Raw genomic sequence first — 16,752 nt, 5'->3', positions numbered from 1 at the left:
GTTTAGTAAAACAATATTTACATACATATGGTAACAAAACATGTATTATAGAGGTGCTTTTGATGAAAACCAAGTCTCCCCAGCCCTCAGTCCCACATCCAGAGGCAATCTCTTTTTATTTTTCACTAGCGGTACTCAAAATGATTTCAGGTGATACATGGGTAAACATTATTTTTAAACATATATATATATACACACACACACACACACGTGTGTGTGTGTGTGTGTATGGATGTACATTAGAAATATATATACTGTATCTACTTACTAGACTATGGGGAAATGTGAGTCAAAGACAAATACTAAATAAATACCTAATATAGGTGATACATGAATATCATGTATGTGATATATAAATAACAGAAGCTTCAGAAGTGCTGCTTTAAACAGTATGCTTATACCCTCTTATCAAATATAGACAGTGCCTGTTGATTCTGTGAAAGTGACTGAATTTTTTAACGCATCTAAATGTGTGCATCTAAATGAGTTGCCACTTCAGGAGTCTGAAGTGACAGCAGTGCTGCCATTGTTCTAAATATGTTTAAAAGTTGTCTTTTGGCATTTATTAACTTCAGTAGCACTGGAAAGGAGTAATAGCCAAATGAAATTTACTAAGTATAAATATAAAAAATACTTGGGTCCAAAAAACAGCACATGTGGGCAAAAGACTGATCTGAAGATGGGACTACAAGTGGCTGCTGGAAAGGGTGATGCAATCTTGGGTTACATAACTTAAGTTACAGTGTCCAGAACAAGGGAGATAGTTGTCTTGCTTTACTCCAAGCTGGTAACAGTCCTGCTCTATCATCTTATGAGGAGTAAACAATTCTCAGCAGCCATATAATTAGGCCTGTAAGAGAACTGAACATCATTTATCCCTGCTCAGGACACAGAGGGACTCTAGAAGTATAAAAGCAGCTGGAGTTTCTCGACAGCAACACTTAATGGTCTTTCTCTCAGGAAGACAATTGATTACTGCCCTCGTGCTCTAGTTCGTGTTGTCATTGTCCCTGCCTGTACCGAGGCAATCTAGTATTTAAAAGCATAGGCTCTTGAGTTTGCCTGCTTGGGTGAAATTCTGGCTCCTATACCTACTGTTTAACCTCTCCATTCCTCAATTTCTTCATATATAAAGTGGAAAGAAAAATGAACCATCCTCTTAGGGTTGTTGTAAGAATTAAGTAAATTAATCAGTATAAAATTACTTAGTTCGTGGCACACAGGAGCTAAGTGCCTATTAAGTATTACTAGTCCTGGCGCGACTTTGCTCTTCTGCCTCTGGTGCACTGGATCCATATCCTTTTGCTTTTTCAAGTACATGTTCCTTTAATTGTCCTCTTTCTTTCAACTATAATCCAATATAAAATAAAAATTAAATATTTAATATTTAATTTTTTATATTTAATTTAATTTTTATTTTATATTGGATTATAGTTGATTTACAATGTTGTGTTAGTTTCAGGTGTACAGCAAAGTGATTCAGTTATACATATACATATATAGTTGTCCTCTTTCTCCACCATCAAAACTTTTTCTGAGTCATACCCACTGACATAAAAATTTTCTGTAATATCCCTCATCTCTTAAAAAAATCAAATAATTTTTTTGACCACACATCCCTCATACATACTATTATCACTTCTTCTTCCATTCCCCCGTGAATCCATTCCAAAGAGGTTTTATCACCCCGCTCTACTGAAATAGCTCTTGTCACCATCACCGATGGAAACAGGCCGGAGTCAATTCTCAGGCCTGTTTCACTGGGCTTATCAGCAGTATTTGACAGTCTTTGAAACACTTTCTTCACTTGGCTTTCAGGACACCGCACTCATCTCTACCGCGTCACTGGTCTTCCATTCTCGTCTTCTTGACCTCCTAACATTGGAGAGCGCTAGCGGTCAATCATCAGATCTCTTCTCTATCATAACTCAATTTTTAGGTGCTCTCATCCAGTCAGATTGCTTTATATACTATCTGTATGTTGAAGATTTCCAAATGTATATCTCCAGCCATAACTTCTCCTTTAACTCCAGGTTACTATTATCCAACTGTCTACTTGACAATCTTTTGCTGCATGCAGGCTTTTCTCTAGTAGCAGCGGGCAGGGGCTACTGTTTGTTGCAGTGCATGGGCTTTTCATTGCGGTGGCTTCTCTTGTTGCGGAGCATGGGCTCTAGGCACGCGGGCTTCAGTAGTTGTGGCTCACAGGCTCTAGAGCACAGGCTCAGTAGTTGTGGTGCACGGGCTTAGTTGCTCCATGGCATGTGGGATCTTCCCAGACCAGGGATAGAACCTGTGTCCCCTGCATTGGCAGGCGGATTCTTAACCACTGCGCCATCAGGGAAAGTCCCTAATTGACTGTCTTAACAGGTATCTTAGACATAACATGTCTGAAATCAAATTTTGATTTTCCCCTTCCCACTCCCAACTTCTGCCCCCAATACTTTTTTCAGATTCTTCCTCATCTGAGCAAAAGGAATCTCCATTCTTCCAATTGTTTAAGCCAAAATACCTTTGAGGGTTTGTTTATTTTTTGACCTTGGTCCAATCCATCATCAAATCCTGTTACTCTGACCTTTAAAATATTTCCAGAATCCAACCGCTTCTCAATACATCTGTTATCACTTTGATCCAAAAGAAGCATTTGTTGCCTAGATTGTCATATCTTCCCAACAGTTCTCCCTGCTTCTATATCATTTCCCCTTATACTCGATTCTTCACATACCAGCCAGATTTAAACATGTTATATGTTACACCTCTGCTCAAACCCTCCAGTGACTTCCTGTCTCTACATTTCACAATGCTTGTAAGGCTCTTTGTGGTCTCATTCCACCTATGTGTCTGACCTGTCCCTCTCTTGCTTTCTCTGCTTTGGTCACATTAACTTCCTTGCCCTCCCTAAAAACACACTGATCATGCTGCTGCCTCATGGGTTTGCACTCACATCATTCCTGGCGTGTTCTTCCTTCAGGGATCTACATGTCTCGCTCTCTCACTTTATCGGTCTTTGCTCAAATATAACCTGTTAGAGAGATCTTTCTTGATCACCCTGTATAAAACTGTATCCCATCTCTAACCTTCTTATGCTGCTCTTCCTTTCTAGCATTTATCACCACGTGACATTTGTTCTTCTATCCTTTACTAGAATGCAAACTCTATGAGGATAGGTATTTGTTCTGCTGTATTCCCAGTGCCTAGAAGAATGCCTGGCCCATTGATTAGATAAATCAGAATAAATCAGGCAAATCAGAATAAATCAGGCATATCAGAATAAATATTGCCCCTTGGCATTTATTTATTGCATTCTGTGTTTTTCTTGATTTGTGTACCACTCTCTTTCCTGGATCTCCTTAAATGTCCTTTAAATTCCCTGAGAGAATCTTAAAAGCTTCCATTACCATTCAGAATGAAGCAGCCCTATTGGGCAAGCTCTCAAGCCAAGTCACCTTATACGCTTCTGGCCACAATTTATCACTAAATCCTCTGATCGCTTCTTCCCCAGTAGATTCCACTTTTGCCTGAATGCCTATGTCACTAGCTTCACAGTGAGCATGGGTCTGTTTTGTAGAAATGGATTTTATTTATTTCATTTGGAACTTTTAGAAATCTGTATAAAACTGCAGTGAAGATGAAGGCAACAGAAAATATTTTCAAATGTTTTCAAACTGAAGCACCCAGCCATCTGCCATTATAGATATTGTGGAAGGAATACGCAGTGCCTGCTGGCATCTGGCACATGAGGTTCTCCAGCCTGATGCCATCATTTCCTTGGCAGGTAAGAGGCTGTTCCCAGTTTCATGCAACATTGCTTTGCATCATTTCTCATGTTTTCTGCCTATGCACCACGAGGGGGCGTTCTTCCATCATTTTCTACTTAAATTATACCAACAGTGACTAAAGATGCACCTCAGTCATTTAAATAGGAAGTTAGAATATTACACCAGTATTGTTCACCAAAGTTAGTGAAACTCTAGGCTTACAGTTTTTTTCCCCAAATTCATGGAACCAAAACACATCCTTAAAAGGAAAGTCATCAGTTTAGCAATGATACAGGAAAAACATCCAGAAGGTTAGTTAACGTGGATCAGAAATAAAGCACTGTTTTTGTGGAAAGCTGTTTTCAGGTACTGGGAGTACTGTTCCCTTTTATGAATTCATTCATTGTAGCAGATGTAGTGTTTAGACGTGTTGGTTTACTTGCAGACATTAAATTGAAGATTAAGGTAAAGAAGAGATTTTTATTAGCTTTTCATTTCAAGGCATCTGTGTTAATGACAAAAGTTGAAGGAGAATGATACTTATATTAGGCATAATAGTCATTGTATAGTAACTAAAGCCAATATATATCACAAACAAGCAGAGAGTAGTGGTTACTAAACAAGTCCCTTAGGTCAGACAGATTCTGTCATTTCTTTCTCTGAGCAATTAATTCCCTTCTGCCATAAACCACAGGGAGGTAATTAAAAATAGATCAGTGAGGAGTCGGACGCTCTCTAGCCAGATTTATTCCTAAAAATGTATCCCTAAAGGAATTAAATTGTGTAGAGGACCTTAAAGAATACGGTCTGGGATCTTTGTACACCCTTCTGTCTGATTTTATGTCGTAAGAGGACTTTTGAGCCTAATCAGATTTTGCCATGATAGCAATCGTTAGAACCAGTTTCGTTTAACAAAACCCTACAAAAACGTATGAATATAGTCTATTCTCTCCTATCCATTCCTCGCAGAAAAAGATAAAACACAAATCTTAAAAACTAAAGCAAGTCAAGGAAGCCCAAAAAAAGAAACCTAGGTTTGGCTACATTTTAGAAGGAAATCGAGTCTTATGAATCTTATTTTCTGGCTTTGATCTGGTTGTCCATCGGGATGGACTTGCCCAAGTGATGGCCCACAGAAAGGCCAAATTTCTTATTTTTCTGCTCATCCTGCACCTCCTTTTTCATTAAGAATCCTGCCTGGAAGTTTAGATCAAAGAGGCTACTTGGAGCAAAAGACAGTGGCGTCTCATCCCAAATATTCTCCAGGCGTTTCTTCCATCCTTCCAGGATCTGAATTCGGGCATCCTCGGGAGTGTGCCCAATGCTGTATGTCAGTTGAGGTTCCAGGACTTGGAAGCCACAGAAATGCAGAGTGCCACTCTGGGGATACACAAAGCACAGAGGTGAGTCACAGATGAAACCCCTCATACCCTGTACCAAATACAAACAACGAAAGTTAATCTGGGTTTCCCAGTGGGACACCCCGATGTGGAGCCCTGAAGCACCCTGGAGAATTAGTTCATAGCTCCATCCTCTCACCTTCTGCTCTTTGTATGTAGCTGTTATTTTAGCCTATTCAGCTGTGCTCTTCTTTGAACGAATAAAACCTTGAAACTGTGCCAGCCTGGCATTCTCTGCCAAAAGTGCCCGAAGTTCTAGTACCTGAGGGAGAGTTTCAGCTTCTTGGCAGCTGACTCCTCTCAAGGCATGCAGATGTGCATTTCTCTGCCTCTCCACATTACTAGATGAGTCTTAATAAATTATTCTTGCCATTTATTCTCCAATGTTTATATTCATTCCCTAATCCTATAGGTGGCCACCTTGTGCTCTTCTCACCGACCCTCTTCCTGAGAAGAGATTATCCTGAGAGTCCAGTGACTGCCAAAAAGCCTACTTCAGGCTTCAGTTTTATTAGCTGGACTAAATCATTTCTTAACTTTTCAGGGGGTCTGATAGTCGGCGAGACTGTAGCAACAACTTGGAGAACAGGGAGATTGGAGAGAGATGAGAGTCATCTGGAGGGAACCAGGACACGTGGCTAGGCAAACCACGGCGGGGTCATCCACACCAGTCCCTGGCTAGGAGAGAGTGCTCTTTGGCCATGTGCACACATGAGTTATTCTATAAGCCTAGGGTCCTGTGAAGATAGGTCAGTCCTAAAAGGAAGCCCCCTGTAGTTCTGAATCATTACTATGCTTTTATCTTCATACCTCAGGTCTTTTCAGCTGCTGTCTGGAGGATTTGGATCCCACAGAAAGTTCAATTAATTAATCCCCCTGAAGGGTCACTGAAAACGAGATACCTGAATTGGCCAGAGAATGATATTCATGTCCCCGTGGATACCCTGCAGAGAGTACATGGAGCCACTGCCACCAGTGGTGATGGAAAGCACTGCCTTCTTATTCTGTAAAAGAGAAGTCATTACCTTCCACATCTCCTTGGTGACAGGAAGCTAATGAAACAGCCCCAGGGAAAAGAACACAAAAGTACCCCCGCATCTGCTGTTTATGTTACTTCATACATTGGCTCCTCTGAGCCTCACAGTATGACTCTGCAGAAGTACCAGCCTGGAAGATGGTACACAGAGGGGCAGGCCCAGGATTCCATACTCCTGGATGTGGCAAATCAGGTGAAGGTTGTCATGGTAACACAAAATCAGTGCTGACTGCTGGTGCCTAGGTGGAGTTGTTTATTTGTTGGTTTTCATCTGTCTCCCCACAGTGCTAGGCGTGTATGTAGGCTTATAATCCAGAAGGTCTCAAAATGTTTCTTTTATAGTTTTGGGCATCTGGAAAATGAGGACTGACTGACTTTTTTTTTTTTTTTTTAATTATTATGAACAATTTCAAACATACGTAAAGGAGGGTAAATAGTATAATGATGCATCTACCATCCAGCTTTAACTCTCAGTATTTCGCCATTCCAGTTTTATCTTATCCCCTCACCCCTGTTTTTCTATGAGCATTTTAAAGAAAATCCTGGACATCATGTCAAAATACCTATGAAAATATCTATAAAAATTTTGGACGAGACATGCATCTCTCCCAGAGGGACCTGGAGGCTGATCTTGGTATCTCATTGTGCTCAAAACCCTGCCTCAGGACAGAATCTACCTAGAATCCAAGTGTTAGAAAAAGCACAACCATCCACCTACCCGGAAAGGCCCCTTGTCATACATGGCAGCGTACGAGTAAGCAAACTCCCCTATGAGCACGCGCTCAAACCAGCCTTTCAGGATGGCAGGGACTCCAAACCACTGCAGGGGAAACTGTGGGGCAGAGGACAAAGAGGTCACATCAGGAACAACCCCAAAACAGAAGACTCAAGGTGCTCAGCTGCTGCCCATGATGTCACCAAGGGCCGAACTTTCTTCAGGCCTGTCATTCCTTCTGGAAGAGTTAGCACATTCAAGAAAAGAAAAGAAAATTATTGTCCTCGGCCAGTCAACTTGACTCTCCCGTTTCTGCCTAAAAATACAAATATTGGGTGGGTGTGAAGAAAGCCACATACAATAAGATTTGTTTCTATGAAATAACGTTTGGCAACAAAGGCTGAACAGCAAGGATTGCAGGCAAAGTTGGCTTCAGTGTGTGATGCGTAAATCAGTATTTTCCCAAGAGCTTGCTTTAGGTTGTGGTATCAAAAATAGGAAACCTGTACTTTGTGCTCACGGATGTAAAATCCTATCATTTAGATTAAACAGAACCACTCACACATGCAAACAAATGATCAGTGTGACTGAGGTTCATCAGGGAACTCCTATGAGAAAGACCTGTTGGGTCTCTTGTCCTGGTAAAAGCCGAGCAAGGACATACCAGTATTTCTTCTTCTCCTTGACTCAAAGACAATGACAACAGGAACATGCCCAGAGGTTAAAAAAAAAAACTAGGACAGAGAAAAAAATTTTGACTTGATAGTTCTTTCTTTGAAGGGGCTTAACCTATAGGAAAGGGGATAAGGAGGTAGGGTTTTAGGACACGATTGAGAATGAGACCTGCATTTTCACCTTCAATCTACCAGTAATTTGCCTCATCAGTAAAAAGAGGGGCTTGAGGAATCTCTAGTAGCTTCTCACATTTATGATGCTCCAATTGTGAGGGGCCAGACCTGCAGCTTTTAGGATAAATGTGTAGGTTGTTTAGGCAAGTAGATATGGTCCCTTGTGAGTGTTCTACAGTCAGGGATGGAAATAGAATTGATTGGTTTGCCGGGTATTAAAAGTTTACTCTCTAGTTGTTCTTGGAGCATATGACACCTTGGTATGATTTAAGGCACTCCTTCCTCAGGACGTTCATTTCTATGTTGAAAGACTATCATATACAGTACACTGACTTTGCTAGACTAAGACTCTTCCTGTCATCTGTTGGGAAACTGTTATCATAAATATGCAGATCTGCAGTGTTTACATTGTCCTTCGATGTGTTGCTATCTTGCAGTGCACAATGTGTACAGTTGTACTGCATCAGATAGAAGCTGAATTTAAAGGCCGTCAAGGTCCTTTCCGATTCTAAAATATGGTGATTCTTAGATGCAGAACTAAAAGTTGCTACTGCTGCTGCCTTGGCTGCACTACAATAAGAGTGAGTAGAAAATATGAACCAAAAAGGGATCTTTTGGGGCACTGGCTTATAGTGTGTGACTTTGATTTATAGCAACAGACAGAATAGGGACTTCAAAGGTTAGAGTCTTTGCAGGTGATTAAATAATTGCAAACATCACAGCTAGTATCAAACTTATGATGAAGTTTGCAATGTTACATACATTCCATGTTTAATATCAAAAAGCTGGTTGAGGACTTCCCTGGTGGTCCAGTGCAATGCCAGGAGGCCTGGGTTCCACCCCTGGTCAGGGAACTAGATCTCGCATTCGGCAACTAAGCCTGCATGCGGCAACAAAAATCCTGCATGCAGCAACTAAGACCCAGCACAAACAAATAAATATTAAAAAAAAAAAAAAAAAAAAGCTGGTTGGGATTGGTAGCAGCAAAGTCACTGAGTACAGTCTGGCATTTTCAGAAAAGGTGACTTACAAGAAGCATATACAGTTTCAGTACTGACTGCTAAGTGGTGAGGCAGCCTTCAGGAGGAGAAAGGCCACGTTTTGCTGCTAGAACACATTAAGCAGGGCGACGCACACAGCAGCTGGGAAGCTCCCACAGCAGAGAAGTCAAGCTCTCATGCCTCGCTCCACAAACTATTTTCAGGATGCTTATGGAGACGGGGGCGGGGAGAATTGCAAACTTGAATGATTCCATAAGAAATCACTAACTGAAGAAAAGATTAAACACACTAGGGGACAAAAGCTCGAGACTTACATGTTATCTCTGCAGTCACGGTCATATTTTCAAAGAGTAATACAGCCAGATTCACAACATCTGTAAATCTGTGTAATCCTGCACCTTTGAAGTAATCACCCTTCTTTATAGACAATGTGGTCAAGTGGCTGTGACTTTCCTAAGATCACACAGCTAATTAGGTGCCAGGTCTAGGACAAAAAGAACGCAAGTGTCCCAACACCCCTTCTGATGTCTTACCACACCTGAAAAATCACAAGGTCTGCGGCTTCCAGCTTCTTTTGTTCGGCCACAGTATCTGGGCTCAGACGGCCTTCTTTATAAGCTAGAACAGACTCAGCCGGATACTGAAAGTTCCCGGGGTCCTTCAGTTTACCTGCAGAGAGGAAAAAGAGAGGCTGACGCCAGAGGCGCCAAGGCGGGGCCAGAGAACCCACAGGCGAGAAGTTCCACAAAGACCTAATGAAAGGGGAGAGCTGCTCCCACCTGTGATGTCGTTCCTGGAGATGACGGGATTGAAGTTCATGGCATACAGGTCCGACACAGTGACCTCCCATCCTTTCCTCTTCAAAGCCTCTACGGCAGCCTCCTTCATGGCATAGTTGAAGGACGTCCTCTCTGAATGTGCCAGTATGATCAGTGCTTTTCTAACTATGTAGACACACACAAGGCACATGGAGAAAATCAGACACCAACCAGCAAAGGGGAGTCCAGCTGGGATCCATATGGAAGACATGACTTTGTTAGACTTTGGGTTATGCAATCCATCCATTGCATCCAGAAATATGTTTTCGCCTTGTAAGTACCAGTGATCAAAGGAGGCATTTCAACTCACTGGGAAAACAGTGGCTAATTTAATAAATGTTGTTGGCATACTTAAGCAGCCATCTGCATGAAAATAAAATTATTCCCTTAGAAAACTAATATAAAGTGTTAGAAGTCACTATAGTGGTTACCCTCCATCAGAGGACAGTGACTGGAAGGGGACAAAGGGGCTTTGGGGGTGCTGGCCGTGTTCTATTTCTTGATCTGGGTGCAGATTACACAAGTGTGTTCAGTTTGTGAAAATTCACTTAGAACTTGTATGCTTTTCAGTGTGTCTATTGTATTCAATAAAAGTTTTTGATTTTAACTATCCCACTAACACACCACATAGAACAACAATTTGCCGGCAGACTAAATATCTAAATTTTAAAAAATGAAACTATTAGAATAGTATGGGGTGCTTTGTGTACTCTGTTGCTTTATGTCTCATTTTTAATTGAACATGGAGGGACTGCAGTATTTTAATCATAACTCTTGCCAGTATCTTTATCTAGAGGCCTGTTTGCCATTTTTGTCTTTTCTGAAATTTTTGTCACCAAGAAAGGCAGGATTACATTTTTCCCTTCCAGACTGAGGTGGTGTAGTGTACTCTTGGTTATCAATATACTCATAGCTTTGGGACTTTGAAATGGTAAATATCCGTGATGTGTGAAAAATCATGATACGTAACTGTATGATCTTGATTACAGAAAAATGGATGCTTAGCATGTAGATACACAAACGAGACCTAGAAGGACACATCAAACGGTAAACTGTTTGTGATTATGATGACTTTGTTTTTTGCTTCTTGTGTTTTTTGGTTTCCTGTTATGCACATGTTAACTTTTAAGAAATAAATGTTATTTTAAAAATCTTAAAAAAAAAAAAAAGAATAGTATGGAATGAAAGGGAGAATTTGTATAACCTCTGGACAGAGGCTACTTTTTAAGAAAAACTAGTGATTCAGAAACCATCAAGGAAAAGCCTGAGAGAGAAAGCCACATAAACATCAAAAATCTGTGTTTAATAAAAGGTCCCATAAACAGAGTCAAAAGACAATCAGGAGAAGATATCCACAACTCTTATCACAAAGAGCTAAAATCCCAAAGAATGCCTACAAATAATTAGAAAAAGACAATGCAATAGAAAAATAAGTCAAGGATATGACCACATGATTCAGAGGAGGGAATTGCAAACAACAATAAGCAAATAAGAAGGTTCTCTACCAGGCCTGTAAGGAAAAGCAAAATAAAATGAGACATCAGGGACTTCCTAGGTGGCGCAGTAGTTAAGAATCCACCTGCCAATGCAGGGGACGCTGGTTCAATCCCTGCTCCAGGAGGATTCCACATGCTGCAAAGCAACGAAGCCCATGCACCACAACTATTGAGCCTGTGTGCCACAACTGCTGAAGCCCATGCACCTAGAGCCCGTGCTCTGCAACAAGAGAAGCCACCAGAATGAGAAGCCCATGCACCGCAACGAAGAGTAGCCCCCACTGGCCACAAGTAGACAAAGCCCGTGTGCAGCAACAAAGACCCAACACAGCCAATAAATAAATTTATTTTTTTAAAAGAATGAGACATCATTATTTACTGATCGATTGGGAAAACAATTTAAGACAAATAACATCAAGGACTATTAAGATTTCAGTAAACCAGCACGTTGCTGGAGGAAGTATGAGTCACCTCAGCCTTTGGGGAAAGTAATCAGACTGAATCTTTAAACATTGTAAAAGCACATAAATCTTTGAGCTAGTTGTCCAACTTTGGGGAATCTGTCCTGCAGACTGAAAGCATCAGGATAGACGAGCATTCTAGTCATTGGCAAAGATTAGATACAACCCCAGTTATCTATTTATGGAGCACATTTGAATAAATTATGAAACACACATAGGACAGAATATTATGCTGTTAACAAGAATGAGTTAGCTACATGTATACAGTCACCCTGAAAGATATCCAGGTATATCATTAAATGATAAAATGAGTGAATGTGAATCCACCTTTATTAAAAAAAAGAAATTCCACATATGTGGGTAGATTTGCAATATATTGGTATGAGGGGAAAAAAAGACGTGGAATGATCACATGAAACCGTTAATAGTTTTCTTAGGTACATAAGAGACGGCAAGTGGGTAGAGGCAGAGGGGAATGAACTTTTTCTTGGACCTCCTTTGTATTAATAAAGTTGTTGGAACAAGCCTGCTTTACTTTTGCAGTAATAGTATGTAAAGGGTGCTAACTACGTGCCAGGTACTGTTCTAAGTGCTTTGTATTCTTTTTCAATTGTTACAGCAACTCTATGAGGTTAATAGAATTAGCATCCTCATATTATGGGTGGGAAAACTGAGGCACAGAAACCTTAAACAGGTTACCCAAATTTTCATACTAAGTGGTGAAACTGGACTAATTTAAAAATACATGACAGATAACTCCATGCAACAACGTGTAGGGGGTGGGGAAGAGCTCCAGAGAAAGGAAGTTTACCAGCACCATTCTCCTAAAAATTGGTGCCACAATTTCATACCATACTAACTCTCAACAGCGGCGACTGTGGGTGGAGCTGGGAGTGGGTGGAGCTGGGAGAGAATACACCTGCAACTTTTTTTTGGTGTTGTTTGAAGAAAATTAGAAAGGAATGTGTAAGCAGTTCTCGCTCGCCCTTTCCGTATTAACCACACCTGGCGTAGGCAGCTCCTATTGGCTTAAATTCAGCCACGTGTAAGCTTCAGCCCCGCCCCCTGCCCCAAAAGAGGATTCCCAGGCTCGGTCCTGGCGTTTCAGATTTCATAAATTCTGATTCGGTGGAATATAAATTTGAGGAAGATTTAAATACTATGGAAGTGATTTATCTGCTTCTGACACAGCCTGGGAAAACGGAAAGAAATTCCCGAGGCTGCCTCAACACATTCCCACCTCCTTCCTTAGCAACTCTTGGACTGAACATTACTGAGAGCAATGTGAGTATATTAAGCTCTGACGTGCATTTTCTTTGTGATTTATCTTTGTATTAGTCATCAGTGTTTACTAAATACTGCTTTGTCAGTTTTTATTCTCTTCCTATATATATATTTCACTTCTTATCAACATTAACAATATATATATATATTCTTACCTATATATATATTTCACTTCTTATCAACATTAACAAGCATTTTGTAAGTAGTAAAACATAAAGGCAGGACATCTATCTCTTGCTTTCAAAGAGCTTACCATCTACTAACTACAGTACTGGCCTGACTGTTACCTTCACAAATAAGAAAAAAGTAAGACGAGACACAAACAGGAAGAATGTATTTGCAAGAAATATAATCAACAGACTCATAAAAACAACCCAGTAGAAAAGTGGTCAAAGGTTATGAATAGGCAGTTAACAGAACAGTCATGCGTATCTGCCAGAGTTAATGGTATAGCAAGAGATTTACTACCCAAACGTAATAAGCCCAAGTCTCTTGTTTCCAAGTCATTTTTCACGGCCATATCTGAGTTTTTTTGGATTGCGAGGGTTCAGTTTCCCTTCCTGCCATTTAACTAGCTACATGACAAGCTTGACCTCCTCGGAATTTACCCTAAGAAAGGCGTAAGACGCATACACAAAATAACTAATAGAGGAAAACTGTTCACTTCAGGGCTGGCCCCTCAAGAAAGGCCTTTGGAAGGAACTGCCATTTGAGCTGAGTCTTGAGAGACAAACAGGATTATTATCAGTACTTCTACTTTACCATTCAGTTTAGCTTGTCCTGCATATCATTAACCTGTCTGATAGAAGTGACCATCTAACACAGCTAAGCACATCTTGTTAATGCTTCTCTCTCCGTGCACCGGTTCCCTTTCAGATCTCAGTCCCTAAGCAATATGCCCCCAGTCCATTGTCACTTCTCTATATCCTGAAAGCCCTCATTCCTTCCCACCATCCTACATTTTCTACTTCCATTCCACATCCACACCAGCCAACCTTCTTTCCCGGCCTTGAAATGCTAATGTTCTCACTGACCCATCCTCTCAGCCTCTCCACCATGGTTTATTGAGCACCTGCTACGCACCAGGCACTGCTCTAGGCATCTGGGATACATCAGTGTACAAAAGAGACACCTTCTGGTGGCCAGAGCTTCCTGTCTCTCAAGGGCTGACCTCTGTCCCCATCTATTGCTCTGATATTCCTACAATTCTCTGCCTTCATACTCAGGCCAATCTGAAACCAAGAGTTTTTAACCAACCTTTCAGGTTAAACTGTACTCTGTCAACCTACAGTTTCAAAAACCTGATGAGCAACACTGAATTTAATTACAAAAAAGATAAAGCTGACAGAGAAAGAAAGGAGTTGTGACACGTCACGTTAATGTAAAGCACGTCTGGATATCTTTAGCAGTAATAGAGATCTTACCCATATGACCGTTTTGGCAGGAAGAATAAGCAATCAAGGAAAACCTGCTGGAAATATAATAAGGGCAGAGCCTCAAATAGTTTCATGCATTCTGCTTCAACCCTCGGGGCTCACTGAATTCCTCAAGGAATGTGCTGCCAGTTGGATGCATCTGTCGGTTGCAAACAAATGCTGTGCATGATTCACCTCTAGATTGGTTAGCTGGGTATGCTAATACCAGTTAACAAGATCTACATCTTCCCATTTTCCCTCACTAGCTCATCCATCGCCAGATCTTCCAGGTTTCCTCCAGAAGCTGGGAAACCACACTTTTAAGTGGCATGGCCTATATTTATTTTAAATGTTAGCAACTTATTCCAAAATGTTTTAAATACTGTTAAGGCCAAACAGGGTGTGCCAGTGGGCCGATTTCCGATCTGTTTTGGAGGGAATGTTTTGCTTCCAAGGTCAATACTCTTCTAAATGTCCATCGTAGTTTCTGGGGGAGGGTAGAAACAGGACGCCGCCGTCCCCCCGCCCCTCGGCGTCTGGTCAGGGCTCATCCCGCGACCCTAATGCCTTCACTTTTCCAGTTGTGAGTTCAGGAAGAAAACTGCAGGGCTGCGTGGAGGACACTCACCAGCCATGGCTCCGACGGCGCGCTGATTGGCTGGGCTGCTGGTTGCCGGGGTGACTCAAGGGGATGGGGTGGGGCGAGGTCCTCCGGCTGCTGCGCCCGCTACCACCTGGGAGGTGTCACCAGTGCTGCCCTCCGAGCGTCTGCTGCTTTATACCCTATCTGGCCCTGCCCACAAACTGGGGAGCCAGCAAGGGCGGAGCCGCCACTCAGGCCCTGAGGTGCAGGGCGGAGCCTGCCTTGGCAGCAGTTCCAGGGTTCTAGGAAGGACTGGGAGTCTGCGGGCAGGTTTAGGGACCCACGTGGAAGAAGAGGGCCGGGGGGGGGGGGGGGGGGGGAAGGGAAGGGGGGCAGGGAATGAGAGGAGCCTCCATGGGCATGGAAAGCATGCCCATCTGGATCCTGTTCTGAAACCACTTGGGTCAAAAGGAGGAAGTGTCCAATGAGTCCGGGGTTCCCTTAGGCGCGCCATTTGTGCCTCTGGCAGCTCCGGGAAATAGCTGTGCACGGATGGGCCGGACAGAAGGAGCGGGGTGGAAGACTGCGGTTCTTCAGACTCAGGATCGCTGAGTCACTGTGACTAAACTTATGTTTTGAGGGCTGAGGAGACGAAGGAGACTTGCTCCCAGGGAAATGAATTTGTTTCTGCTTTTGCAAGGTTCAGATTTTGCACTTGGCGGGGTCCCCTAGAATGCACTCCCTAGGGTGCAAACCCCTCCTCCTCATATTCGGGGAATTAATTGGTTTTGCGGCTGGTCGGGGAGTTAGCAGTAAGTGAAGGGAAGCATTAAAAGTTTAGCCAAGACAGATAAAAGTGTATAGTGGCTTTACCCAAAGCCCTACTTGGGGCAAATGAAGAAAACAGAGCGAAAGTTTTAAATGTCTACGGAGTAAAAGTTACAGTAAAGTCTTTGTCCTACAGAACAAAGAGAAGACACTGTCAAAAGGTGAAGGAAAAAGAAATAGAACGTTAAAGTGCAAACATCAAGAAAATTACAAATGATAACAAAGAAAATTCAGAGGGGAATTATGGGAGTATTTCTTGAGTGGGAATGGGTAAACTGTATTTGTAGCTTCTTTGATCGTCTCCATCTAATATTTAAATATGACCTTTGAACTTAAGTGACTTGAAAATATATTTCCCCCTGTTTTTCTGTTTTGTAATTGTATATTTAAAGCTCATTTAAAGTGAAGGACATTGATGTAGATAGCAAAATAATGGTTTATTTTGTGTGTAGTCAGATTTTTGCCTGTAAAGAAACACAGACATAGTTTTGAGATATCGGGGGTTTGGTTCCAGATCATCACAATAAAATGAATGTCACAATAGAAAAAGAAAAAGGAAATTCAGAGGGAAGAGAGATGGGAAGCACACTCTTGGAGGGAGGCACAAAATTTAAGGGGGTGAGGAAACTCAGCAGTCAAGATAAAGAACTCTTTAGTGCAATGTTGTTAAACATCAATTTGCAAAAAAAAAAAAAAAAAAAAGCATGACATAAAAAATTAAAATGTTAAATAAAAGCAGGCTTGGTAAGAGTGCCAAGCCAAGCCATACTGCACCTAAAGCAAAAGGAAAAGTCAGTTAAAACTGATTCTTTGTTTAAAAACAACATTCAACTGAGTAGATTTTAAAGCTTATTGGCGTTATCAACAATTCAGGAATTCGGCAGCATCCAATCTAGCAGATAGAAAGGAGCTGTGAGGAGCTGTCCAAATTGAAGAATTCTACAGGTGAAAGGAAGAAGGAACAAGAAGTTACACTAGGCAAAAAGTGAGTTGGTTATTGCAAGGTTACGTTCCTTTAAGGGATGGCAGCGACCTGTCAGGCAGGTTACCCAACTAGTGCTGATCAGGAGATTCCTGGTTGATTCACTTAAGATCCTGTAATTAAGTCC

General features: G+C 41.7%; 2 protein-coding genes across 4 annotated transcripts in view; one reads left to right on the top strand and one right to left on the bottom strand.

Moving 5' to 3' along the window:
• Positions 1 to 4,211: 4,211 nt before the first annotated feature.
• Positions 4,212 to 15,105, bottom strand: NQO1 (NAD(P)H quinone dehydrogenase 1). 3 transcript variants are annotated; one of them, XM_057713664.1, is made up of 7 exons: positions 14,861 to 14,976; positions 14,242 to 14,392; positions 9,538 to 9,765; positions 9,297 to 9,427; positions 6,913 to 7,026; positions 6,061 to 6,162; positions 4,212 to 5,138 (listed from the first exon to the last, which is right to left on the bottom strand). In XM_057713664.1, the coding sequence occupies exons 2-7, from the start codon at positions 14,243 to 14,245 to the stop codon at positions 4,833 to 4,835; spliced, it is 885 nt and encodes a 294-aa protein (XP_057569647.1). In that variant the 5' UTR covers positions 14,246 to 14,392; positions 14,861 to 14,976; the 3' UTR covers positions 4,212 to 4,832. The 3 variants fall into 3 exon arrangements, with proteins under 3 accessions (XP_057569647.1, XP_057569650.1, XP_057569649.1); XM_057713667.1 differs by having other exon boundaries at positions 9,538 to 9,702; XM_057713666.1 differs by lacking the exon at positions 14,242 to 14,392 and having other exon boundaries at positions 9,538 to 9,702; positions 14,861 to 15,105.
• Positions 12,793 to 16,752, top strand: part of WWP2 (WW domain containing E3 ubiquitin protein ligase 2) — a 175,748-nt gene continuing 171,788 nt past the window's right edge. The window contains exon 1 of the mRNA XM_057713661.1: positions 12,793 to 12,817. The gene's annotated coding sequence lies outside the window, so the exon portion shown is untranslated. The remainder of the gene's footprint in view (positions 12,818 to 16,752) is intronic.

This window comes from Hippopotamus amphibius, chromosome 16 (assembly GCF_030028045.1).
Source record: "Hippopotamus amphibius kiboko isolate mHipAmp2 chromosome 16, mHipAmp2.hap2, whole genome shotgun sequence".
Lineage (NCBI taxonomy): Eukaryota > Metazoa > Chordata > Mammalia > Artiodactyla > Hippopotamidae > Hippopotamus > Hippopotamus amphibius.
The sequence above is the reverse complement of the archived record's forward strand: the minus strand, read 5'-3'. Positions and strand labels throughout refer to the sequence as shown.